Here is a 27029-nt window from a genome sequence, read left to right as displayed (position 1 = left end):
GAATATCACAGTGTGAAGTGTCCCTCCTGTCCTCCCATTAGGGGTGCTGATCGCGACGTTGCTGTTAGTCAGTTAGGCTGCCGTGGCGTCTCCCGGAGTTCTCCGCTGTGAAGCCAGAGTCTTTCCCCATTCTGCGCTCCGTTCTTTGGAAGTGAGTGGCTTCAGTGCCCTTGCACCTTGGTGAAGCTTAATTCCCCACTCTAAAGTCACCCCTGTCATGTGATATGGCAAATAACAAGCGGGAAGTGGTGAGTCGGCAGCTGAGAACCCAGGCGAGGAGACATGTCACGTGTTCGCTCATTCTGCCCTGTGTTCTCCGTCACCTTGACGATATTGCAGGAATAGACTTCCGAACGGCCCAGGATTCATGATGCAGAGCCTTGTCGCCCTAGCAATGCAGATCGAAAGCAGCCTAGATGATCTGGGAGCAAACTTACCAGACGTCTGGATGAGCCCCAGATAGTTCAGCAGAATCCCCAGCACCAGTTCACCCCAGATACATGAGCAAAATATGCTTACTATTATATGCCAACAGAATTTTTGTGAATGTTTGTAATGGAGAAAATAACTAATTGATGATTGGAGCAGGGACAAGATTCTGGTGGAAATAAGGCGGGAGAGGTTAGCAGGGCTCCATTGTGAGGAGCCTTGAAGGCCTGTCTCGGAAGCTTGGGGGCCATGTCGTGAGACCTAAATGGAGATCCACGAAGGATTTTCAAACAAGGAGTCACTTATGGGTCTGGGAACAAACTCCCTGGGGATAGCAGAGTATGGACATGTGGAAAGGAATCTGCTCTGGTATTTGGGTGTTTGGGTATTTTGCATATTATATTTCATGTTGGTATTTTCAGACAAGAGCCCCTGAGTGGGCACTTCAGTTTCCTTTTAGGTAATAGGGAGATAATAAGTCCTCTATTCACTGTTATGTGAATTGTAGAGCCGGGTCAGCAGTGTAGAAGTGGAGAGAAATCTCACTAAAATGGAGTTGGGAGGCCAGCAGGGGGAACTGTCATTTGGTACCACTGGAGGTCACCCCAGGAAGAGCTGTCAGTTAAGGACCCCAAGAGAAGAATCCTGGCCAGGAGGGAATCATGGGCTCCAGGACCCGACAAGGAAAGGTGTGCATCGCATCCACTGTACAGAATCCAGGACCCCAGAAACGCAGACAATGAGACATGGCCTTCGCCCTGAGCTGCATTTCTCCAGGGCAATTTTGTTCAAAACAACCTCCCACAACTTCTTCCTTGGTAAAGTAAGTTTCTTCTCCTTTGTGAGGCTAGCCTGTGGTTTTCTCTGTAGCTTGTTTGTCACAAACTGTGATTCTGGGCTCTTCCCAAAGAAACCCATCTTTGCTGGTAAAAAAAAAAAAATTCGTGTTTAAGATCAGCAGGTGGAATACAGGTAAGGCATTATCTCGTGGTGCTTCCTCCTAGGGGATGCTTTGAGAATGTCTCCACATAAGAAGTTGCTTTGCTAGAAAGTAGATGTGGAGTGGCTGCTCCTTTGTCCTAGAAAGTTCAGGACTATTCGGTTGTGCGTGTTTCTCAGGCTCACCTACCAACATATTGCATCCAGTGCAGAAGCATTTTACGCCCTTTCTAACAGGACACTGAGTCTGACATAAGACTACTTAGCTTTTCATGCCATGACTGAAATCCTCCCGCTAGGTTTGGGAGACGTCAATGAAGAACTGTCTCTTGTCATTCATGCATCTTTCTTGTTTAAGGAACGTGAAAGGGTGGAAGAGAAATTGCCACTCCCTGGACAAGATCCATTGATCTGAAGGTTTGTCTTCAGCTTGAATTCTCTTTATTTCCCAGGGCCTTTGTGCTTGACCTCAAGTGAACTGTAAATGCCTGCAATTCCTTTTGAAACAAGACCCAGTTTTCACCCTGTTCAACAACTAAGATAAGATTTCCATACTAAACATGTAGATATATGGCATGCGGGCAATTTAAGAAAATATATACATATAAAATCTTCTGCTCAGAAACGTGTAAATCATATAGTCATGTTGATACATCTTCTTGTATATAAAACTCAGGGGTCCCTGGATAAGAGTCTGGTCTGGGTGCCAGCCTGGGGAGCTCTCCAGGACCCAGTGCTGAACCCACCTTATCCTATCAGGCTTCCCCTACCAGGTGAGAGGTAGTGAGGAGAGATGGTGCTGGGGCACGGGCTTAAGGAGCACACTCTAGATTCCCAAGCACATCGTTGGCCAGGCCAACCGTGCTCCAAGAATACACGGTGGGGAGGCCCGACACAACAACCGTTTTGGGGCTGGTCCTCCTGGCTCTGCTGCGGTGCAGGCCAAGGCCCAGCAGAACCAGGAGGAAATGCAGGGAACTTGCTTGAGCCCAGGTGGGATGGACAGGGCATGTGGCAGAATGGACACCCTTTCCCGAAAATCAAGAGACAGGAGGGGGAGGACCAGGCAAGCTCGGCTCCATTGCTGCAGAACCCACATGAGACTATGCCCAGTTCTTTATGAGATCTTGCATTTTTTGTCCCTTCCCTTCTAGTTACGTGTCATGTTTCTCCACATGGGTATCCCTTCCCCTCCTCCTCTTTCATTATGACCAGGCCTTAGCCCGGCACCAGGGCATCCCTCACGGCAAACCACAAGGTGGATCCGCGGGCAGGGACCCATCTCCCTTGGGATCACCAGGCGCCTGGCCGAGGATGTCTGCTGTGTGGCTGTGTTCTCAGGGCGGAGGTGGGGAAGCGGGGCCCATGCCCAGCTCCCCTGGTGCCTGAGCCGGAGCCCCCCTCCTGCTGCACACGTGTCTGTGTCATTCCCTCCTTCTCTGTGTGTCTCTCTGTCACTGTCTACTTGGTTTCTCTGTGGACCATACGTCTTATCTGTTTTTCCATTTCCCTACCCCGACTGGCTCCCTCCTGAGCCTGTTGCTTCCTCTGTCTGTCTGTCTTTCAATCCCTGCTCTGACCTTGTACTCAACACCACATCACCCCAGAGGCTCCTGGGGACAAGGAGGACAGGGGCTGGGCGGCCACGCTCACCTGTGACCATGACATCCAGGGGGTCACTGGGGGCTGACCACACCCAGGGGGCGTGGCTGAGGGAGCCGTAGCATCTGTCGGTCCCCCACGTGCAGGTGTAAGGGGGCCCATGGAGAAGCGAGCCTGGCTGTGCCCACCAGGAGGCATCTCTGTGCATTGCTCGGAATGCCATGTGACCCCCTCCTTGTGCAGAATGAGTGTGACAATTGCAAGGTGACCCAAGGTGGCCTGGGTGGAGGGTTTGTGAGCCCACCTAGGGAGATGGGCGGGTGTGGGTGTACAGGAGTCGCCCTCCTCACCCTGGCCTCTGAGAACTGCAGGAGTGAGGCCCCTCCCTTCCCAGGACTGACTCACCTTCCTTTCTCCCTCCTCGCACTTCCTTCCGCACCTCAGCGTTGCATCCCAGCCACCCGGGGCCAGGCCACACCTCACCTTTACATGCATTTCCTTCTCTCCTGGTTCCAGGACAGGCTCATCTTGAGGGGTGGGGGGACTAATGACTATTTGCGTTATTCTTGGTTCTTTGGCTGTCAGACCCTCTCCTGCCATCGTCTCCCTGACCTGCATGGTGGGCGTGTGGGCCCTGCAGGATGCATTTCCTGGTCCCCTTCTCACTGTCCTCCAGAGCCATGGGGGTGATGGGGGGAGACTGGCAAGGAGAAGAAAGGATATTTCCTGAGGCGCCCTGTCTTCCCTGAGGCTCCAGCTCCTTCCCAGGGGGCACTGGTGCCGCGCACAGGGGACTCTTCTCCGCCCTGCTCGGCTCCCCTTCTTCCCCAGACCCCCCACTCCCCAGACGACACACCCTGTCTTTAAATCCCCAGGCGGGATCTCCCTGTGTGGCTGCCTCCTGACTGGGAGTCCTGCCCCCGCTCCTGGGCTCCCTGGGCTCTGGCAGGGTCCTCTGCACGCAGGGCTGTCACGGGTGGGGCCGGACACCTGCCTGTGGCCAGACCTGCCAGAGTCACTGTGTGCTGACTGGCCTGGCCCAGAGCCCCGGGACGTGTGCTGCGCTCACGGGTCTATCAGGAAGCTCACGGCCGCGGGTCCCCTCTCTTCTGAATAGCTTGAATGTGGCAAAGGGAAGGGGGCACTGACCCTGCAGAGCCACATGTCCGCCTAGGGGAACCACAGGGCTCGGCCAGGCCGACAGGGAGGGCTTGTGGTGTCCACCTGGGGAGAGGGGCACGGCCGTGGAGGGGAAGGTGGGAGCCGCCCCGTCGCCAACCTCAGGGGCTCTCCCTCCCGCGTGGCCTTCGGAGGCTTCCCCCCACACCGGCCCCAGGCCCAGGGAAGCCTGGTGGGGGCCAGGGACTCAGCCCAGCCCCGCATGGTCACCACAGGTCTTCCCAGAGCAAGAGGTTTACTTAGAGTGTTGCTTACATCTTGAACAGAGGTTTTCTTAAACACAAAACAACCATTACATGTGGAAAAGAAGAGCAAATTCTCCTTGATGAAAATAAGGTGATGGAGCCTTGGTCGTGGGCCTGCACCGGGAGGCGCCGCCAGTCCAGGTGGCCTGCCGCAGACCAGTCCCTTCCCCAGCCCCGTGGGGGGCCTGCAGGTCCTCCTGTCCCTTTACTCCATCACTATAGAGGCTGCACTCATCCCCGAGCCAGACCCCAGCTGCGGAGCTGCGCAGTGTCCCCCAGGCGGCGTTGGAGCTGGGCTCAACCTGCGGACATCTGGAAAGAGTCCCCAGGAATAAATGGGAACCTGGGACACATGGGGCTCGCCAGCTCCCGGTCTTGCTGCGGGTCAGCCCCAGCTTCCGTGCCCCCAGCGCTGCTGCTGAGGCCCAGTGGGTGTGAGGGGACAGAGGACTCGGCCACGCATGCCTGGACCCTCCGGCCCTCATAGAGCCTTGGACAGAGACCCGCGTCTGAGATGACTTATCCCTGATGAATCCAGGCTTCCATCCATCCATCCTGGTTGGGGCCTGGTCTTGGCCGGGAAGCCCTGTTTGCACCACCATCCCCTCCGCCCTTGCCTTCAGGACTCACCAACACCCAGGAGGTGGAGGAATTTGGCAGACTTGGCATTGCTTCCGTCCGGCAGAAGCTGAGCAAAATTACCAACTTGCAGGATGTTGGGGGCAGGTCCCCCACCCCAGTGGCTGCCACACAGGAAGATGCTCAGCACTTCCTGCCCAGGACCTGCCTTAGTCTGCTAGAAACACGTCTCCTGCCTAAGGGATCGCACTTCCTTTTGCTAAAGTCTCCAATTATGTAAGGATTTTAACACATCTTTCTGCCTTTTGAAATCCCTAACTCTGATTCCATTTATATCATGCAATACTCCCTTCCTGAGCAAATACATGAATCTCATGAACTTTATAAAACTCTTTGCAGAACAGATACCAAACATATGTCCTGCCTCATAGTTTTGACTGAGAACTGGTTGCAAATTCTTTGTTTCTCTTGCTAAACAAAAGACAATTGATAGAGACTTTGATTCTGCATTCATAATAGAGAAAGAAACATGCAAATTCTGGCTCTTGTTGCTTATCTGAAATTGTTTCTCGATTATGAGTCAAAACTTCACTCTTGGATTCTCTCCAATCCAAGGACCACATGCATACACAAATGCACATAAGTTGATAAAGTATGAATCCACACAGACTGAAAGATAGATAGGGGATCAGTATAAAGGTGGTTAATAGACACGTGATTGATAGGCGACTGACAGGTAGATGGATGATAGAGGTTCCTAGGATTCTATAACAAAGCACTATATACTCGCTGACCTAGGAAAACAGAAACGTATCCTCCCAGAGTTCTGGGGAGGAGACCTCCAAGAGGTCTAAAGTCATGGTATTGATTTTTAGGGTACCTCTCCCTCCCTCAGGGTCCTAGGGGACAGGTTGTTGGCATTGTCTGTGGCTGCATCAGGTAGATGGACTGACCCTGTAGGGCCCTAGGGCAGGCCACCCCAAGATATGCCTCTTTGACAAGCAGATCAGTTCAGATCTGAAAACCATCAAGGCCCAAAGACTCAGGAAGATACCCGGGCCTCCCTTCCTCTCCACGGCTGCCTAAGAAGAATTTAGCTGGAGGGCCCACTCCAGGGAGAGAGCTGCCCCCTTAGGTAACTACACTATAACGTGACCAGGGTGGCCGACTGGGAGGGATGTGGCTAAGCCCGTGACATTTCTCTGAGCTCCCCGTTGCTGTGTGTGGCCCAGGGGTATGTGACCATCAAACATCTGCTCTCTTCATGCTCCTGTGAAGTGCTTCCCTTTTCCTTGGCAGTCTCACACCCCTCCCCTGTTCTCCTGGGTTCAGGGTGACCCACAGGCCTCATTTTGACCACCTGTCTTTGGACTCTCTCGTCTGTGTGGATTCCCTGGATCAAATTTGTTTTTTTCTCCTGTGAATCTGCCTCGTGTCAGTTCAGTTCTTAGACCAGCTAGACGAACTTTCAAGGGTACAGGAAAATTCTTTCTCCCCAGTACTGGTAGAGTGCAGGCTCACTTTAGAAGTGGTATTACCCTGTACAGTAGATAACGAGGTGTCTGTGGGGAGCTCTCTCTGTGGGTGTCACGTGCACACACACGCCGCCGAGCCAAGTCGTTACATTTGCCCTTGTGCATCTGAAAAATCAATCACAGAGGCACGGGTCTTTTGCAGCAGGTAGCCCAGCGACGGGGCAGCAGGCAGGGCCCCCACGTGCCTCGCCCACCTCGGAGGACAGAACCTACATGGAGGTACAGGGATATTTGGCAGAGTGGGCAGGACTTTTCTCGCTTGCCTCCTGAGCCATACCACATGCGCTGTATGCTCACAGACGGTGGCTGAAGCCCGCAGACGCTGGGATTTAGTGGGGCGATGGACAACAGGGTAGTGTAGTTACCTAACTTCAGGTGGCCTGAAATCAGTTCTGCAACCAGCCTGGACTGTTGGGCTCCAGGGGTCCTGAGAAAACCATTGGGCCGTCTTTGCCTTAGAAAGGATGGCCCAGAAAGTGTTCATGGATTTTAACGGTGCAGAAATGGGCAGGAAATGACTTTTGGCTTATTTAAAAGGCCCTTTGCATCACTGGTTTCAACTGATTAACCTCAGGGACGTGTGGTTTCACACACAGAGTCTAAGCTGCTGCGCCCTCCCAAGGGGTGCTGTAATTTCTGAGCATGTCTTTCACCAAAGACAAGGTACTTGAGGGTGCACTGCCCCTGAGGTATGTCCCCAAATCTGCTTCTGGTAATGGACGTTACTCAGGCCCCAGAGCTGGGTGCCCTCACCTCGACGGCAGCAGGGTGTGCAGCCATGTAGGGCACGGGCCCCAGACGTGGGTGGGGTGATCTCCCGGGGCACATGTGCTCCAGCTTAAGCATTGGGCTCTGGCCATACCCCAGCCCCACAGAGGAACTAGGTCAATCCTGCACACGGTGCTGTCTCTGGCTTTGTAGATGAGGGAGGGAAAGGATGGCAAGGCCAGCTTTGCCAAAAACACAAGCCAAGAGCTTTTTCTAGAAAATGGGCTGATTACCAAAATAAAAAGTGAAATACCATTCCTAAAGTAGCCACTGGGACACAGAATTGCTGAGTTGAGGGATAAGCCAGAATTTAGCCATGTCCCTGTGAGATAGAGCAGGACATGGGGCAAGCATCAGGATTAATTTTTTCTGCCTATGATAAAAAATGCTAAGATATAAACAGTATAGTAAGAACAGGAGGGACTCCGTCCTAAGTCTAAGATTTCATTTTAAAAACCAGGGAGTTGCCAAGAAACAGAAGAGGAGGGAATACTCCCAAACTCATTCTATGAGGCCAGTATCACCCTAATACCAAAACCAGGCAAAGACCCCACAAAAAAAGAAAATTACAGACCAATAACCCTGATGAATGTAGATGCAAAAATACTCAACAAAATATTAGCAAACCGAATTCAAACATACATCAAGAGGATCATACACCATGACCAAGTGGGATTCATCCCAGGGATGCAAGGATGGTACAACATTCGAAAACCCATCAACATCATCCACCACATCAACAAAAACAAGATAAAAAACCACATGATCATCTCCATAGATGCTGAAAAAGCATTCGACAAAATTCAACATCCATTCATGATAAAAACTCTCAACAAAATGGGTATAAAGGGCAAGTACCTCAACATAATAAAGGCCATATATGACAAACCCACAGCCAACATCATACTTAACAGCGAGAAGCTGAAAGCTTTTCCTCTAAGATTGGGAACACGACAGGGATGCCCTCTCCCCCCACTGTTATTCAACATAGTACTGGAGGTCCTAGCCACGGCAATCAGACAAAACAAAGAAATACAAGGAATCCAGATTGGTAAAGAAGAAGTCAAACTGTCACTATTTGCAGATGACATGATATTGTACATAAAAAACCCTAAAGACTCCACTGCAAAACTACTAGAACTAATATCTGAATTCAGCAAAGTTGCAGGATACAACTACACTGCTGGTGAGAATGTAAATTAGTTCAACCATTGTGGAAAGCAGTATGGAGGTTCCTTAAAAAACTCAAACTAGAAATACCATTTTACCCAGGAATTCCACTCCTAGGACTTATCTCTAAGAATGCAGGGACATTCGCAGCCTCACGCCTCCTCACTCGCGGAGGGCATCAGAGCCCTCGTGTCGGCTCCTTACCACACTGTCCTGAGGTGTGGATGGCCGTGACGTCTTCCCGGCACCCGCCCCCAGTGGTTAAGTATTTAAGATGTCCCCAAACGTAGGTGTTTTGGGGCAGTTGATCGGGACGCGAGGTGGGCTGCTGTGGGGCCGCCGTCCTCAGCAAGCCGCTGAATAAACTTTGCCTTAAAATGCAAGGGCGCGTCTATTTCAGTCAACAGACGCAATGCAGCCCCTCCCTCCACATCCCCAGGTCCACGACCCAGAAATAAGGTAATGGACTCATTTCCCAGAAGGATACTTCAGAGGCCTGCTCCACAGGGCGCTGGGGAGGAAGGAGAAACTGCCTTCTACCCCTTACGGTTCTTCCAGCTGGTCTAGGGATCCGGTCTGTTAGGTAGAAAGAAAGACCTGAGCAGCCGGGGACGGGGAAGATGAGGTTCAAGGAAATAACCAAGCAAACCGGTCAGGAAGGGGGTCCCACGGCTCTGCAGGGACCCCTGGGGACAAGGCCATACCGGCCCCAACACGGGCGCAATAGAACAAAACTAAGGACCCCCCAAACCACACCCCCTTAAATCTCATCAAAATAAAATGGGGGTTTCGCTTTCTCGGCGACCCCTGGGCTTGTCTGGGCGCCTTTCGGGAAGAGTCGCTCGCGCCAGGAGGAGCGGACGCAGAACTAGAGCTGCCCGTCACGTGACCCCACCCTGCCACTCAAAGGGCAGGTGAACAGCCGGCAGCCACTAAAGGTTCGGGCCCGCCCCTCGCTGGGAGGGGCTTCAAACACAGCGTCCGCTTGGCTGCGCCCCGGGGTCCCGGCCCTTCTGCTCTTTGCTGCTGCGGGACGAGGGTGAGAAGAGCGGATTCGGCCCGCGACGAGTCCCCGTGGGATAGATCAACCAACGGGAGGAAAAGCCAGTTTTATTCCGTATGTGCGAAGGCCCAGTAAGGAGACTGAGACCCAAAGAGGTGACCAGGCAGCTTTTACACATTTTATACAAAGAGACAATGAATCCGTGAGCAATTGACAGGACAAAGAATTCTTCTGTTTGGGAGCTTCAGTTAGCAAGGACATCTAAACAGCCTTTGGGCTGGGGCAGTAAATCAGTAAACACGTCAGAGGCTTGTTCAGGCAGACATCTCAGCCCCGGGCTCCCTCCGGGTCCCCCGTCTCTGCAGACAAGGACGCCGTCTACCCGCCCGGGGCAGGAGGGCGCCTTTGCGCTGGGAGATGCACTTCCTGGTTTCAGGGGACAGAGGGGGGGGTCCCAGCGCCCCTCTCGCGCCAGCTGTTGCCCAGAAACTTTAACTCGAAGTTATTATTAACACGCCAAAGCAGTACATTTGGGGGCAGTCTGCCTTTGGCCCCCTCCAAGGGCACTGATGCCATTCTACAGAACACGGAAATGTGGGGCTGCTAGCTCAGGTCTCCTTGTCGTTTCTCTTTCGGCAGCATAAAGGCGGGCTGGGACTGCTGCTGCTCCAGGTCTTAAATGGCTTAGACACAAAGATGCCCCGGTGGTTTGAGCATGAATGAGAGAGGCGTAGAGGTCCTCATGAGTGTGTGCAGCTAACCTGGCGCTACGCCTCGGTTGTCCCACAGTCAAGACAAGCCTGCTTGGCTTAAGAATGTTCCGGGGTTCTGCTCATAAATGCTCACCTCCCCACATGAACAGAATATCAGAGTTTGCAGGGGCTAATGATTTTTTTGTTACCTAAAATGTAAACCTTCTGCGTGCTTCTCAACACTTTGATTTGTTCAAAAATTTCTGAGTAAATAGGGTGAAAATAAAATCAAAACAAGACACACACCAAAAAAAACACTGGGATCAGTGAGCAACACAGAAGAATGGAAAAATTGTGCCAACAAATCCCTTTCTAAGTAACTAAGGAACTTTTCATTTCTCGAGTTACATAAGGTAGTACATGCTTCCTCGTATGATGGAAAATACAGAAGCGGAACAGTTTTATGAGTGGAAATCTTTGAATTTATTCTCTGACCTGATAAAAATAGAAGCCACACTTCAGTATGATCAAAGCATAGGAGCATCTGTTGGGGAAGAAGAAATTTCCTCAACCCATCAAGGTTCTTCTAGCTGGTCTAAGAATCAAATTGACAGGAGACACATTAGCGGGAGAAAAAAGAAACAAAATTTAATTTCATATGTATGGGGAAGACACAGATGTGGGTTCCAAAGACAGTCAGGGAGAACGGGGCGTAGATGTCATCCTGAACCCGGCAGAATGGGGCAGGGGTCTGAAACGCCAAAGGAAAAGGGAAGCAATTCACAGCAATATGAAAAGAGTAAATGTGTGACAAACAAATGTTTGATGGGCTGCGAGAAACAAACACAGAGGGGATTTTAACAGACAGCCACATCCCTCCCCTTACATTTTAATGTATTTATTTATAGTGCTGGCTCTCCTCCTGGAGCAATGCCTGCATCTAAAGTCTTTCGTCGGGGAGTCAGGTATCTTCCAGGGTCTCTTGGGCCTTGACGGTCTTCAGCTCTCAAACAATATGCACGTCCCAATGGCACACCATGGGTCGCCTGCCGTGGGTACTGCACACTGAACACAGGAAATTCCATTTCGGGTCTCACTTTAATGTGTCATAAACCACTCTGTCTTTAAAAATAATTCTCATGCTCTGTTATATCTTGAGTGCACCGCTTATGTCATGGAAGCAAAATAAAATGTATTTATTTCCTGTGTAGCTTCTTGTGAGCCCCAGTTGACTCTGTAGGGTAGCTGTGCTTGTGTGATTTTTCAGAGGGAAGAAGGTGCTTCCAGTCTTATATTTTTCCATCTCTTTTCCAAACAGGATTCCTCCGGGACAAACCTTGCAGTGGAATAGACACATGAAATCGCCTGGCCTGGCTGTGCCTGCCAGCCATTTACACTCACCTCCCCTGACCAGCGCTTGCCACCAGCCCCACATATCTCAGAAACCAGAAGAACGTAATCCTCTGTCTGACCCAGGGAGGCAGATGGACTATTCTTGGGTCCCATGAGATGTTTTCAGAAGTTTGCACCACCTTCCTGTGTCTGGTGGGGTGTTGGGTGTCCTCATATCCGGCACGAATGTGTTTCCTGAGCCCTCCTACTGGGCAGTATCTCGGCTGGGCACTGGGGTCCCAGGGAGTCGTCACACTCTGCTTTACTCCAGGAAGCTCATGTCCCAGTGTGGCGGGCCAGAGAGAAGCTCTAATTATAACTCAGCCTGTTGGTTAAGGTGGGGTGTGGCACAGGCTTGACTGGGACAAAAGGCCCCCATAATTGAGGCCGTGTGATGAAGATGATGCCTACACTGAGATACTCAGGAAATCGAGGAGTTTGCCGGGTGGAGGAACGGCACGCTCCCGGTCCAAGAGCTGAATGAGTTTACTGCGTGTGGCAGTGTGCGCGTTGTTTTGTGTAGATACCAATTCAGTTCGAAAGCAGAAGAATAAAGGGTGAGACGGAATGGCCCGGAGAACATCGTGTGCTAAGAACAGACGTGTGGGTTCCTTGGGGACAACAGTGGGGACCCAGATAATATGTAATCAGGCGGTGCCATCCACAGGGTGTGGGTGGAAATGCATCTGGCAGAAATTTTTGTGGAGTTGAGAGGTGATAAGACATCCTAGAAGATTCTGCTTGGGACTCATGTTCCATTAGACACAGCATCTCATAAAAGATGCTGAATATTCTCATCGCCCGGCGGACCCTCCCGTTGGGTGGGGAACCCTGAGAACACGGGCACCAAGTCTTCAAGTTTGCATCGTAAATCTGAGCACTTGTATTTTGGCTACTGTTGCCAAGGCACTTTATTTTAAATTTTATTTAATTTAACCTATTCTAATTTCAATGTAAATAGCCATATATGGCTACTGGTTACCATATTAGACAGCTCAGAATCTCTGTAACATTTTATTGACTAATCGAAGAATTAACTGACAGAGGATATACATCAGACTTTTTAAGTTTGCTTTAGTAGAATTTCAGAAAAAGGAGGATGATAATGATTGGATTTCCAGTATGTGCAGGTGGGCACAGAAGAATCTCTGGCAACGGCTGATATTCATAACAGAGTCCTATAATAGGATTCTCAGTATGACGTAATAGAGTGACAGTGGAGCTGAGCGGTTAGGTAGGGGTTCTGGGCTCTAAAGACGATCCTGAACGTCGTGAGGCTCTGCTGCTGTCACCGTGGAGAGGTAGCGATGGTTTGGAGGAGGAGGAAGGGGGCCCGTGAGGGAACTCCTCCTCGGAAGATACCCGGGTCCTCGCTAGGAAAGGCTCAGGCCTGGAGCCGGGTCCGGCCTCCGCAGGCTTGGTGTCGTTGAGCGTCATGTGGATGCTGGGTTCACGGAGGGGCCCGTGGGCCTCAGGGAGGTGGCACGGAATCCCTGGGAGAGGATCCACTGGTCCAGCTGGGCATAGATCACATCCTGTGTGTCTTCTGGGTCCTGCAAGGAGAAAGGTAAGAATCCTGGGCTGAGACACGGTCACTGAAGGTGGGGTCGCTGGACATGCGGCGGGGCAGACGCTGTGGCGGGCATTTGGGGAGCTCACCTCGCCGTCCATTGCTGGGTCTTCCTCGGGCCCTGTGCTCTTCATGGCAGCACCTGTGAGTGGGAGAGGCAGTTGAGACTCCGGGGAGCGCTCTTCCAGGCCCTTCAGTCACAGAGGAGGACATCAGGGCCAGGGGGAGGCTGTGGTGTGCCCGAGTTGCTCAGCCTGTCCACCTCTCCAGTCCAAAGAACCATCCCACCTACAGCCCCAAGCGTGCGCTGCCTGCCCCAGGGGCCCATCCCCTCCCATTTCCCTCCCCTGCAGACCACCTCCTTCTGCAGGTCGGTGGGCTCCCAAGAGCTGAGGAAGAGATTGAGGAGAAAAAGGGTGGTGGGCGAGTTGTGGGAAAGGCCAGGGGGCCCATGGGTCTCCCTGGAAGACCCTCCACCAGGGATCTGAACACCCAAACCACAGACCAGCCCTCAGGAGGTGAGCATGCAGCTCTGGGCCCCAATCACACCCCGTGTCTGCTCGGATGACATGGTCCTTTCTCCTTCAGACTTACGCTTTTTGGTAGAACACCAGAGGCAAACAAGAACGGCCAGGAAAATGCCAGTGGAGATGAAGGTCGCAGAGAGTCCAGTGAGAATGTACCACTTGTCGGCGTCCCCTTGAGGATGATAGGCTTCTGCCAATAACCAGACGGTAGGAGCTCCGTTTATCGGTTGTCTCTTTACACCAGTGGCTGCTGGAGTCTTTACACACTTTACCTCAAACCCTCCCAGCATGCCTACATCTGACCGGTTTACTCTCTCCATTTCCCAACAAAACCCCAGGGCCGTCATGATGGTCGTTCAAAGCAGAGTCCTGGGAGGCAGACGGAGGCCGGACCCAGGGTCCCAGGCTTTTCCGGGCTGCCCCATAGGCCAAGACATGAGGCTTTGCATGAAAGGGCCCTGGCTGACCACCCCTCCCTCCCATTCCTCCTAACCCCACCACGGCCGCACACTCTGAAAACCGAGAAGGAGGGGGCTAGAGAGCAGGGGATGCCTCTGGGTCAGGGTGCCGGGACATGAAGTCACTTCTAAGAGCCTTGATGTCCTTCCCAGGAATGACCACACGTGGGGCAGGGAGACATTCGCTGGAACGGGAGGGGAGGCGGCCAGGGATGTACCGCATCTTGAGACCCTTCTCTGCGGCTGGGCTCCGTCTGCGGGTTGGGGAGCTCCCACATTGTGGTGAATGCCTCTTTTCCTCAGTGCACGCCGTGGAGGGAGGCACTGTTAGTTGGGGAGATTGATGCTATGGGGGTTCAGTTCCTAGATCTGTCAGAGCTTCGAGCAGGGCCCACAAATCTGACTCCAACCTTTTGGCTTTCAAGGGCTATGCCATTCTCCCCCACCAGGCTCCCTGCCCTGTGGTCCTTTTCTCTAAAAACTGAACTCCAACTCCAAGTTTCCACACAGAGACCCGGAAGCTCTAAGAGGCACGAACAAGCCTACGGCTACTCAGCTAAGAAATAGGAGTATTTCCCTCTCAGAGCCCCTTCCCAGGGCCTTACCTTGGAGCGTGCTCCGAATCCACCCACCCTGCGCCTCCCCCAGCACCTCTGGCTAAGTCACCATGATTTTTCTGCACAAGGGCCTGCACGGCCTCCCAACCATCTCATGGCTTCTAGGCCCCCTTGTGCAAATCTGTTCTCCCCTGCCAACTGTCTCCTTCTAAACTTTGCACAGTGTGATGCTTTGCTGATGTCAGTACTAAATGGCTTCCCATTGCAGCCAGAATAAAATCCACACTCCTTGTCACGACTCGTCCACCTGTAGCTAAGCAGGCTTCTGGCCACCTCTCCAGGTCACCTCCCCACCGCACGGCAGGTGCACTGGCTCCGCAGTCCGAGCTCATTGCCGCCTTGGATTCCTGGCACTCAGATCCCTCCACCAACCTTCTCAAGACTGGGTCTCTTTGAAACGGAAGCACACCTGGGCTGTCACCCTGAGCCGGGTACCACGCACTCTACATTAGTGTCTACGTACCCTTTCTGCATCGCATGACCCCAGCTCAGTGTATAGGGATTAAAGAATCTTAATGGAATTTCTCCTCCTGGAATGCAACCCTCATAAAGGCATGATCCCTTTCCTTCTTAACGGCTGAATGTTCAGCTCATAGACGATTAACAGTTGGATGATATAACCGCCCCCATCCCCACCCACCCTGGTCCCTTTGACCCCTCTGTCCAACTAGGAAAAGGCCTCAGTCCAGGAGCACGAGGGGGCGAATGCCCCCCTGATTCCCATGCTGTATGCAGTCTCAAATGCCAGTGGAGAATTTGGGGATCAGAGAGGGAAGGAAATGAGACAAGGTCATAGAGTTGGGGACACCAGAGCCCTGCGTCCCTGGAGGCTCATGAGCTGAGCTCAGAGGCCTCCTTGCTCACCGTCTGTGGGGCTTGGCTCACCAGGTGATGTGCAAGTGCTTTCAGTGGTTTCTAGGAGGAAGGACAGAGAAGGGGTGAGCAAGCGTCCTGTCTTGCCCCTCCGGAGCAGGACCACTCATCTGGAAGGGGGGCCCCTGAGTGCCCCAGCTCTGTCATCCCCTAAGGGCTGATGGCCATTCTGGTCCCTCTGCCTGAGTGCCTGGGTGTGTGACTTCCTCCCGGGATATGCCTCCCTACGATGGTAAGTATCTAAGCTCCTCATCTGGGGTCTACCTGTGCATCAGGAGGGCCTCTGGGAAGCGAGTGAGGGTGAGGGGCTGCCGCTGCCGCCAGTCTCCGGCCTGAGTGCGGCCTAAGGAGCGAGGACCTCCTGGGTCTGCCCTGGCCTTTTTCTTCGTTCACCTGGACCCAGAGGCCCCCAGCGTGGGCTTCCACCCAGGAAGGGTGGGGGGCGTGCAGGGGCCTGTGTCCCAGCCTCTCTGTATTTCTCACTGCTTCTGTTTCTGCAGAAGCCCCGGACCCCCTGTCACCAACAGGGCACCCTTCAGATAGAGCTCCGTGGTCTAGTGTATCAGAGACATGGGGCAGGTTCAGGATTCCTCACCTGGGACAGAGAGGTGCACTGGGTCACTAGGGGCTGACCACTCATGGGGGGAGTGGTTGAAAGAGCCGTAGCACGTGTAGGCCCCTTCCTGGACCGGAGTCCTGGGGCCCAGGGGGAAGGCGGCCTGGGAGGCCCCGCTGTGGCTCCGCCCTGCAGCCAGCCGGCGTGGGCAGGCCTGCCCAGCCCTGCACAGGTGGTACACGTCAAAGGAGCTCTCGGAGCCACAGAGCAAGGTCACGTTCCCTGCTGACCGCACCGCGGAGCCCAGCAGGGCCGAGAGATGTGGCTTCTTGTGTTTTCCTAGGAGGAAAGCAGGCCTCGACCTTACAGCACAAATTACTCCCACTGTCCTTGGGCGAGAGCGGAGGGGTCTCTGTCCCCATCCTAGGGGCCCACAGTGTGTCATCAATGCCCCCCATTCCCACTCATCTCGGCAGTGTGTGTGCCCTTTGCCAGCTCCGCTTTGCCCTGGCTCCTTTGCCCTCTGCAGGCATCTCTCTGTCTTACTGCCCCTAGAGGCCAACAGGGAGGGGGGTTCTCTCGAGCAACGGACCCGCTAGCTGCTGCGGGACCCTCAGAACACATGGTGCTGGCCTCAGGTCCCTGGCCCGCAACCACCGGGCGTTAGAGCCGGAGCCCCCGTCCGCCCTGGGGACGCTCGCTCTGCAGGGAGTGGCCAGTGCGGCCTGGCGCCCACGGGGCAGGAAGGAACCCCCCCTCTTTGTGCAGAAGGACGCATGACACCACAGAGTCGAGCCACCTCAGGGTGCCAGCTCCCTTCGGATCATCTGGGGGCCTGGCCGAGAATGTCTGCTGTGTGGCTGTTCTCAGGGCAGAGGAGGGGACATGATGCAGTGGGGGTCACGCCCAGCCTCCCTGGTGCCCCAGTCAGGCCCCCTCACCCCTCAGCTGCCGCCTGCTTCCCATCCCTCTTTCAGGGCCCCTTCAGCTGCCCTGCCCCAGGCTGGGCTTCCCCTGTTGCAAAGTGTTTTGCTCCTTTTCCCTCCATGCTCCGCCTGCCCCCTCTCTCTCTCCCGGCTCTTCTCTGTCTCTGCCTCTCTCCTGGGCCTGCTGCTCCCTCTGTCTGCCCGTCTGTCTGTCTGTCTATCCCTGCACTGACCCTGCAACACCCCATCACCCCAGAGGCTCCCGGGGACAAGGAGAACGGGGGCTGGGCGACCACGCTCACCTGTGACCGTGACATCCACGGGGTCACTGGGGGCCGACCACTCCTGGGGGGCGTGGCTGAGGGCGCCGTAGCATCTGTAGGTCCCCCCATGCGCAGGCGTAAGGGGGCCCATGGAGAAGCGAGCTTGGCTGTGCCCCCCAGGAAACTTCTCTCTGTGTTGCTGAGAATACTGTGTGCCCCCCTCTCTGTGCAGGATAAACGTGTCAAAAATCAGCCGTGAGTGACAGCACAGGGTCACACTCGCCCCTGCGTGCACAAGGGAGCTGGGCTGGGCCGAGATGGAGGGACGCCTGAGCACACCTAGGGAGAAACAGGGTGTAAGTACCCCTCCCCACCCCTCCCCTGGCATTTCAGAGCGCATTTCCTGACCCCTCAAGCCCGAAGCGGCCTGATTCTTCCTGCACCTTTGTTGCTGCGGAGCCTCCCCTGCTCGTGACCTTTGCCGCCTGGGCCTCTGCTCGCCTCCGTCTGCTCTCTGTCCGTCTCAGCTACCAGCCCCTCTTCCTCCAGGTTCCTTCTAAGCTCTGTGACCTTCAGTCCTGCCCCCGCTCCTGGGCTCCCGGGCTCTGGCAGGGCCGTCCGCACGCAGGGCTGTCACGGGTGGGGCCGGACACCTACCTGTGACCACGATCTGCAGGGGGTCGCTGCGTGCTGACCACTCGCAGCTGTGGCAGAGAGCCACGGAACAGGCATAGAACCCCGCGTGTGCCACGCTCACGGGGTCTATCGTGAAGCTTTTGGAACGACGTCTCTGGAGCTCACGGCCGCGGGTCCCCTTTCTTCTGAATAGTTTGAATGTGGCAAAGGGAAGGGGGAACTGACACTTCAGAGTCACGTGTCCGCCTAGGGGAACCACAGGGCTCGGCCAGACCGACAGGGAGGGCTTGTGGCGTCCACCTGGGGAGAGGGGCACGGCCGTGGAGGGGAAGGTGGGAGCCGCCCCGTCGCCAGCCTCAGGGGCTCTCCCTCCCGCGTGGCCTTCGGAGGCTTCCCCCCACACCGGCCCCAGGCCCAGGGAAGCCTGGTGGGGGCCAGGGACTCAGCCCAGCCCCGCTTGGTCACCACAGGTCTTCTCAGAGCAAGAGGTTTACTTAGAGTGTTGGTAACATCTTGAACAAAGGTCTCTTAAAATTTTTTCTACAAGAACAGAAATACACATGCAAGATGGGGTCAGCAGGCCTGGGCTGGAGGCCCCGAGTCACTTCCGGGTCCTCAGAGGGCTCCGGGGGGCCCAGCACTGGGTCCTTCCCTCCTCACCAAGATTATTCTAACCCATCTGCAGAGAGGCCAGCTTCTGCTCATCACAGGCTCCTTCAGGAGATGGCTCGGCCCCCAGGCGGGTGTCTGGGGAGTGTCTCAGAAGAACTAGAAGCCCAGGGTTGCCAGGTAGCCCCACTTCTTGTGCTCTTGGGGGGCTCCCTGCCCAAGCCAGCCTCGTCACCCACTTCTGAGCTCCCATCTCCCGCCAGGGACACCCATCTGTGTCCCACCAAACTGGCACTGCTGGGGGACTCACCCATGGGTGCCCAGGTCCTCTGGACCAGACAGGCTCCTGGGGGGAAAGCCACATCAGAGATGACTGACACCCTGGGAACCTCACCCTCTTGCAAGAGTGCCCTGTTTTGGCGCCCAGCCTGAACTCGGATTTTTCCCCCATAACCCTCTCCCCCCACCCCTTCCAGAACTTACCGAGACACAAGAGGCTGATGAGTGCGGAGGACATGGTGCTGCTTCTGTCGGATGGGCTGCAGGAGCTGAGCAAAACTGGAAAACCAACAGAATGTGGTTACCAGAGGCTGAACTTCACCGCCTGCAGTTTACAGGCTGCCCACCACACAGGAAGATGACCGGCTGTTTCTCACTCTAAATATGGGAGGTGTTGTGGAAAACTTACAGATAACAGTCATGGCTGAGCACAGCCCTGAGGAAGGCCCTGCTCCAACCCTTGGCTGACCGATCCCTCGCACCCAGGTCTTGAATCAGATTTCCCTACCTCCAAAACCCTACAAAGGGATTTAACATATCTTGGCTGTCTTTTCTGAGATATACGTACGATTCAATGTATAACCACGTGTGATGTTCTGCTACCAAATTAGTGTGTGTTTATCGTTCATGTGATAAAATGGATTTTAGAAAAAAACAGTTCTCTTATTTTCGATACTTACTAATTGCAAATGGAGAAATAGTGACAAATTTTTTAATTTTCCTGCTGAGTGTTGAGGAAATCTGATTCTGCAGCATTAGCACAGATCAGAATCTGCCAATTCCGGCCATGAAAGGTCTACTTGAGATCCATTCTTTACTTATCAGCCAAAACTCTGATATCCCTCCCTCAGCCCCAGCAACATATGTAGACACTCATATATATATAAGTATGAATAGATATATACATTCATGTTGAAGATATATGTAATATACATACATACACACATATATATATACTTTTATTTTATATAACATTTTAATAAAAAATGATCTATATTGTATCGATACAAAATACATAAACAAATATATACAAATCATAATAAACATACACATACATATATGTATATAATGATGAAGGTACTTCAAACAGCCAACAGTGTCAGAAAAAATAAGTTCTATCAAGAAAAAAGGTGTGAAATCAAGCTGACCCAGCAACCAGGATACTCAAGGGAACACCAGTGTGGCTCGGGCTGTGCCTCCTGCGTCCCTGCCCTTCCTATAATCTGATGTGACCACTGCCCTGGGTCTTTTGTTTATTTCTTCAGAGTTGTTCTTGTCAGTATGGTTCTCCCCCACCATCGTGCTATCATATGCAATATTTGTGTCTGCATATATATAATTATTTATGTTTCAATTCAGAAGAAAAGGATAAGGTACTTAGGCACCTTTATGTCTGAGACTATATTGCGGTGCACACACTGTTTTGCTGAGCTCCGGTTTATTTCCTGGTCGGTGTATAGTTCTCCACTGCCAGAATATTCCCCAGTGCATTTATCTTTCTTGCTCACTCTGACACCTGTTTTTACCACGCATTTCCTTTTAAGAGCAAAGCTGCCCTGAAGGTTCTGGCCTATATCCGCTGGAGTGTAGGAGCTATAGAGCTCTCAGAGCATACAGCCAAGGGTAAAATTGTGGGGCGGGGGGCATGTCGAGATACGCATCAACCAGAGAGCAGCGCGTGGTTACTTCCGTATGGATGGCACCCTTTGTGCTGATTTTCCTGCTTCCCAGCAACTGCCTGATTATTTTGAGAGGATAAATTCTATGTTAATGTTTGGTTAAATAATTGCACTCTATGAAGAGACAGTAAATCAATGCTGTTATTTAAATATCTATAACTGTAAGTGACTGTACCCTCCATGAGATGGTATTTTTATACAAAAAGTAATTGCAAAAATAACAGTGTTTCATAAATAAAAAGAAATTAGTGCCGTGATTCACAAAAGGTGTCATAGAAGTGGGAAGCAGAGAGCCAAGGTCTCATAATGGAAAGTCATCCTCCGAACAAAAACACTTAGGAAATAACTGTTTAAAATTATGATATCTTATTGGTTAATCATGACAGGAAGTCATGGCCATGGACTTTGTTTGGGAGTGCTTGAAGGTGTGTGTGGGATTCTTGCCAAGGAGACAGGCTAAAAGTGTCTGCACATTGGGATAAAGCCAAGAAATCCGTGGAGCGAATTGATTTTCATTTCCATTTTTACTTACTACAAACAGAACTGGGCCGGTAAGGCAGTGAAATAGATAGTAGAGTGGCCTTTGAGGAAGGAAAATTTGAATACTAATAAAAAAAGTTCTGGCTCTTGAGGTTTACATGTACCTTGATTTCTAAACAGTCAATGAAACTGGGAAATTTTACATTTCAAGTTTGTATTAAAGGATATATTTCCGTGTCTTTTTCCTGCAGTGATGAACTATTATTGCAGAGGTAAAATTGGTGCCTATTATACCCTATTGAGGTATAATTGACCTATGACATTGTATATGTTTACGTGTACAGGCGACAGTTTGATACATGTATATTGCAAAGTGTGACCACACTGTTAGTTTACACCTCCATCACCTCACCTAGTTGCTACATGTTATTTTGTGTATGGTGGAAACATTTAAGATCTTCTCTCTTAGCAACTTTCAGCTATGTAATACAGTATGTTAACTACAATCCCCACGCTGTACAACTAGGTCCCAGAACTTACCTTATAACTGGAAGTTGGTGCCCTTTGACCAACATCTCCCCACATCTACTCTCTGTTTCTATGAGTTCAACCATTTTAGATTCTGCACGGAAGTGAAATCACACGCTATTTGTTTCTGACTTTCCTCACTTAGCATTATGAGGTGAGTGAGATGGAAGGGAATGGATTTTGGAGCCAAGCACATAGCTGAATTGGGATTGTGACTCTGTCTTTACAAAGCGTGGAGATGGGAAAATGCCTTCATCTCCCTGTCCCTCGGAATCCTCACCTTTAAAAGCAGAAGGTGCTCCCTTCCTTAGGTGTGTGAGAATACATGGGTTGGTGTTGGTCAATAATAGAGCCTGGTGGACAGAAAATGATCAGCAACCACCAACTCAATCCTGCGTGTGAAACACCTAAAGTTCCCAATTATCCAGAATTGTGTTCTGTATCTTATTTTCTGATATTAACCTTTCATATCTTAGAAATGTCCCAGATGTGTAGAGAAAGAAAACAGGAAAGGGATTTCTACCAGGCAAAGAGATTCTCGTCAAATTTACAGACATTCTAAGGGATTGGTGGCTCACCTCAAGGTATTGTGGAGTGTTTTCAATGAATAATAGATTAATACATTTGTCTGTCCATTTACCCACTTGCCCAGGCACCCATCTATCCATCCACTCATCCAACCTCCATATGTTCTCCAAAGAAAAGCGACTATATTTCACATACTTGCTGAGAATAAAAAGCTGGAATATGCTGAATCAATGGGCATAAAGTTTCAGTTATGCAAAACAAACCATTTCTGGAGCTCTGCACTACAACATCGTGTGTTTAGTTAGCGAACGCTGGATTGTGCACTTAGTATTTTGTTAAAAGGTTAGACCTCATGTTAAGTGTCTTTAACACAATCACATACTTCTAAAAAGTCAGAACTAGGTGATAAAATAGTAGAGGTCTGGCCCTCTGGGAATCATGAGTCCTGGGGACGACTCAGATAGTAACCACACAATTAACAAGTATGGAAGCACACGTAGTTATGTGCTTGGAGGCACAGCCTCTTGGACCTTGGAGATGGGATGTCAGGCGATGGAGAGAAGTCTGGGATATGCAGGAAGATCTAGGCTGGATGAAGTGACCTTTGAGGGCAGAGCTGAAGCTTGAGAGCCTTAGAGAATTCCAGGACTAGGCCACAGCACGTGGAAGAGACCTTGCACTCCGCCTGGGAATTCCGTCCCCTATTCCTGTCCTCTGAGTAGGCGTGCTGTTTGGATTCTACTGTAAAAAGGTTGTAAGACCTTGCTGGTGCCCTTATCAATAACGATTCAGGTAAAAATGTCCACTCATGTTTATTTTATACCTGTAAAAGACCAACTGTTTTACCTTTTTAAAAAGTGATCTTTTTGAATGGATAAAGAAGATGTGGTACATATACACAATGGAATATTACTCAGCCATAAGAAGAAAACAAATCCTGCAATTTGCAACAACATGGATGGAGCTGGAGGGTATTATGCTCAGTGAAATAAGCCAGGCAGAGAAAGACAAGTGCCAAATGATTTCACTCATATGCGGAGTATAAGAACAAAGAAAAAACTGAAGGAACAAAACAGCAGCAGACTCACAGAACCCAAGAATGGACTAACAGTTACCAAAAGGAAAGGGACTGGGGAGGATGGGTGGGAAGGGAGAGATAAAGGTGAGGAAAAAGAAAGGGGGCATTACGATTAGTATGTATAATGTGGGGGGGTCAGAGGGAGGGCTGTGCAACACAGAGAAGACAAGTAGTGATTCTACAGCATCTTACTACGCAGATGGACAGTGACTGTGAAGGGGTATGTGGGGGGGACTTGGTGAAGGGGGGAGCCTAGTAAGCATAATGTTCTTCATGTAATTGTAAATTAATGATACAAAAAAAAAAAGTGATCTTTTACCCAAATAGACATTAGGAAAAGGTGTGTTAGTCACAGGTTGCGCACGTGTGCGTCTGGACTGGCTGGCTGCTCCCACCAACAGGGACACACAGCGCGCACCGCGCTTCACCCCTGCCCAGAGCAGCAGACACATGCCTGACCCTATGGTCAAGCTCAGTGCCACTGTGCCAGTGAGCACAGAGGCGGAAAACAGGGCATATGGTGAGCAGACACGACTCTTGGCCCCCCAGCATAGATGTTGTTTCTCGCCTCTCGCTTTATGGGCTGCCTTTCACTCCTGCAGCAGAATCCACCCAACTTCCTAGAAATAAAGTTCTAAGTCATTTCTGCCTCCACAGTGCCCTTTGTCTTCTGTCTCAGACACCTCCTTCTCATCCTGAGGTCCTACCTGCAGCACCAGGGGTACTGGAGCTGGGCTGCTGCTCTGAATCTGGGGGGAAGCCGAATTCATGTAAGCATTCATCTACCATCCACAGCCTGTGTGGCAATGCCGCCCCATCCCTGAGCCCCCGTCTCCTCACTGGGAGCAGTTCCTCGGTGTGCATGTATGGTCAGGGCCACCAGGGCCGTGGGTGGGGCTCAGTCATGGTTATTTTCCAGATCAAATGGAGACGTATGGGATTTGGTACAAGAGAAGATCGTGGCGTCCACTCTGCAGTCCAGGTGGATGATGGATGTGCTCACTTGAGAGCCCCCAATGCTGAGAAATGCTGTGTATAATGTTTCTGCAGTGTGTAGACACTGCCAAATGCAGGAAAAGGGAAACAAAAGTTCCCAACAGTGGGAGGGGCACAACAGATAAAAAAGGCCAAAGCTGAGAGGCCACCTGTGCCTGGGAACAGCCAGGAGTCATCAGAGTGGAGGTTTCCCCTCTGTCAAACAGGAGAGGGACCCTAGGTCCTCAGGGCGGGAGGGGCCCAGGGTCTGTGTGAGTTAGGAAGCTGTGTTCCTCCCTTCCCCGTTTTTGTGGAGGGACACTGGGATGTCTCTGCCCACTGACTGGCCCGTGGTCAGCACTGAGCCCCGTGCTTTGCATGGACATGAAACAGATTCACTGCAGGACAGGCAGCCTGGGTACCCGTCTTTGGGGGAGTGTGAGGCTTGCACTGGTCCTGTCCCTTCTGGACAGCCCTGAGGGGATGCTAAGTTTGGGAGAGTGGATGCCACAGGGCAGGAGCAGTTGCGCTAGTCCTCATCATCATGCCTGACTGCTGGGACAGCCTCAGGAGAAAGCCTCTATGGGAAATAAGGTGTATGGAAACTAAGCTTCCAACGGGAATGGACAGCAAAGAGGAATCCTTTCAGTAATCAGCGGTGCTGCAGAAGACAATCTTAATGCTCATTAATAATGTTCATGATTATAGCCACAGAAATAGAATGCTAGGAACATGTGAGGCTTATTGTAAATCAAGCAGGTGTTTGAGAATCTGAAAACAAAGGAGAAAATCAAAGTTTTGAGACAAGAATATGGTTTATACCACAGAGGAAGGGGCAATTACAGAAGGAAGTCAGAAATCTTACTGGTGAGAAATCCAAGTGAATGAACACACTCAAAATTTCCATTCCATCAAGGACAAGACACAGCTGAAGAGGTAGGTGTGGAACTGGAAACACAATATTGAGGAAATTTTCCAGAATGCAGAAAAGAGAGACCACAAATGGAAAATTCAAGTTCCCTGGGAACGGAACGGGGATGGCCAGCGCCATAGCTAGTGTGTCTGAAGGAAAGGCGTGAGAACGGCGTCCACCAACAGCCCAAGAGGTGAAGAGCTGAGCGTGTCACAGAGAGGAAAGTCACTTAAATGGTAACATGCACGCATTTAAAAATAAAACCTGTATCTTGATCCTTTATGGTAAAATGAAGAAATCCAGGGTAAATCGGGGGGAAAAAAACCCATGGTACTCTGAATTGCATATTTTAAAACGGCTGATTTTATTCTTCACGAATTCCACATCAGTTGCAAAAGTGCGCGGTGAGGACTGGTCTGATTAAAAATCCTACAATCCCTTCCTAGGGAAAAGTCAGGTACTGTCAATAGAATGACATTCTCACGGGGAGCGCACTTCCCAGTGGCAAGAACAGATGCCCAGAAGACTGAACCACTGCCCTGGGGCATGACTGTTGGCACAGGATTCTGTACCGAGCCGAATTTGTCCTGCGGGGCAAATGTGGAAGGGTCAACAGGGAAACCCCTGAGCTCCAGGGCACGAGGGCGGCCCCGCCACCCCAGGCCTCGCATCTCCAGGCTGTGCCTCCAGGAGGTGTGAGGAGAGAGGAAGGAGGATCCCTGAGGATCAGCTGGATTTCTCCCCAAGGGAGTTGGATCTCATTCTTCACTTGAGATAAGAAAATATGAAGAAGTGTCTTGGCAGAGAGGGAGAGAGTGAAATAAGGTATTTCAGGAGCTGCAAGTTGTTAGCTGTTTTGCTGCCTTTGTGCTCACTGAAAGCAGCACAAAATGATGCAGTTCAGGTGGACGAGCAATGAACCCAAACGAAAGGAGGGATGTGAGACGGTGAGAAGGAAACGGGAAGCAGAGAAGCATTGGGAAGTTACATTTATATGTAGTTACACACATGCAGATTTGCATATATATTCAAGGAGGCCAAATCAAGATATTAGCTGAACCAAAGTATAGGAAATATTTGTGTGTGTGTGAGACAGTGCTTTCAAAAATATTAAGGACTAGGAGTTAGGCTAATGTGTAATTGTGCTCTTTTCTTACTGAAAGAGAGGATGAAGTGAGACATTGTTCAAAATTATAAATGTAAATTCCCAAAACAACGATGTAGGTAACTCTCTAAAATTAACAATACAATCTAAACCTTCCAAAATGATTGGTATAATTATACAAAACAATTAAGTGTCAGTCAAACAACAAGGAGCCTGGTAGGTCGCAAAGGAAGCTAAGAGAATGTAGGATATCTTGATACGTAATGAACCAGAACTTAAAGTTGCAGTAATAATTCAAAATTACTAATTTCTTACCATCCATTAAAAGATTAATTGATCTAGCCAAGGGTTAGATCAAAGCACTCCCACCCCAGAAAAGGAAAACCCACTTGTGTACTCACAATAAAATCTCATCTGAAATAAAATCATTAAACGTTTTCTAAATCAAGCATGTCCTATTATTATTATTTAATGGAAGGAGCTGTTACCTATACAAGTATTCAACAAAGTTGAATATAAAACAAAAATGTTTTTATAAGGAACACTTGTTTCATGTTTAAATGATCCATTCACATACAAGGTATAGCACTCATAAACTCAAATGTATCTAATCACACAGCTTTGAACTACATAAAAGGTAAGTCAATACATAACCGGACAGTTAGCCAAACATTTCAGAGATTTAGTGGGTGAGAAGAAAACTTATATAAGAATAAATGACACATCTTCCAAATGGTGATGTGGGAGACCCCAACCTCTGTTCTGCACAGATCAGCAGCTGGACAGCTCTCCATGAACAAGCACAGCTCTGCGGGGGCTCTGGAGTCCACTTTGGAAACGTCAGCAACACAGGGGACATCACTAATCACCAGAGAAATGGAAAGTAGAACTGCCAT

General features: G+C 51.0%; 1 protein-coding gene across 10 annotated transcripts in view; it reads right to left on the bottom strand.

Moving 5' to 3' along the window:
• Positions 1-27029, bottom strand: part of LOC118910261 (leukocyte immunoglobulin-like receptor subfamily A member 6) — a 91030-nt gene that overhangs the window by 46420 nt on the left and 17581 nt on the right. The window contains exons 1-5 of one of the 10 annotated variants that reach the window (XM_057496635.1): positions 23981-24146; positions 19052-19126; positions 18879-18914; positions 17981-18259; positions 17363-17662 (exon numbers count right to left, since the gene is read on the bottom strand). The exons of 7 other annotated variants lie outside the window; for them this stretch is intronic. In XM_057496635.1, coding sequence (XP_057352618.1) covers positions 17363-17662; positions 17981-18259; positions 18879-18914; positions 19052-19085 — 649 coding nt within the window. In that variant the 5' untranslated portion in view covers positions 19086-19126; positions 23981-24146. Of the gene's footprint in view, positions 1-17362; positions 17663-17980; positions 18260-18878; positions 18915-19051; positions 19238-23980; positions 24147-27029 lie in introns of those variants that run through there. 2 more of the 10 variants (XM_057496634.1, XM_057496636.1) reach the window with 2 other exon arrangements.

Source organism: Manis pentadactyla (assembly GCF_030020395.1).
Source record: "Manis pentadactyla isolate mManPen7 chromosome 15 unlocalized genomic scaffold, mManPen7.hap1 SUPER_15_unloc_1, whole genome shotgun sequence".
Taxonomy (NCBI): Eukaryota; Metazoa; Chordata; class Mammalia; order Pholidota; family Manidae; genus Manis; species Manis pentadactyla.
Note: the sequence above shows the minus strand (reverse complement) of the source record. Positions and strands in the feature narration are given on the sequence as shown.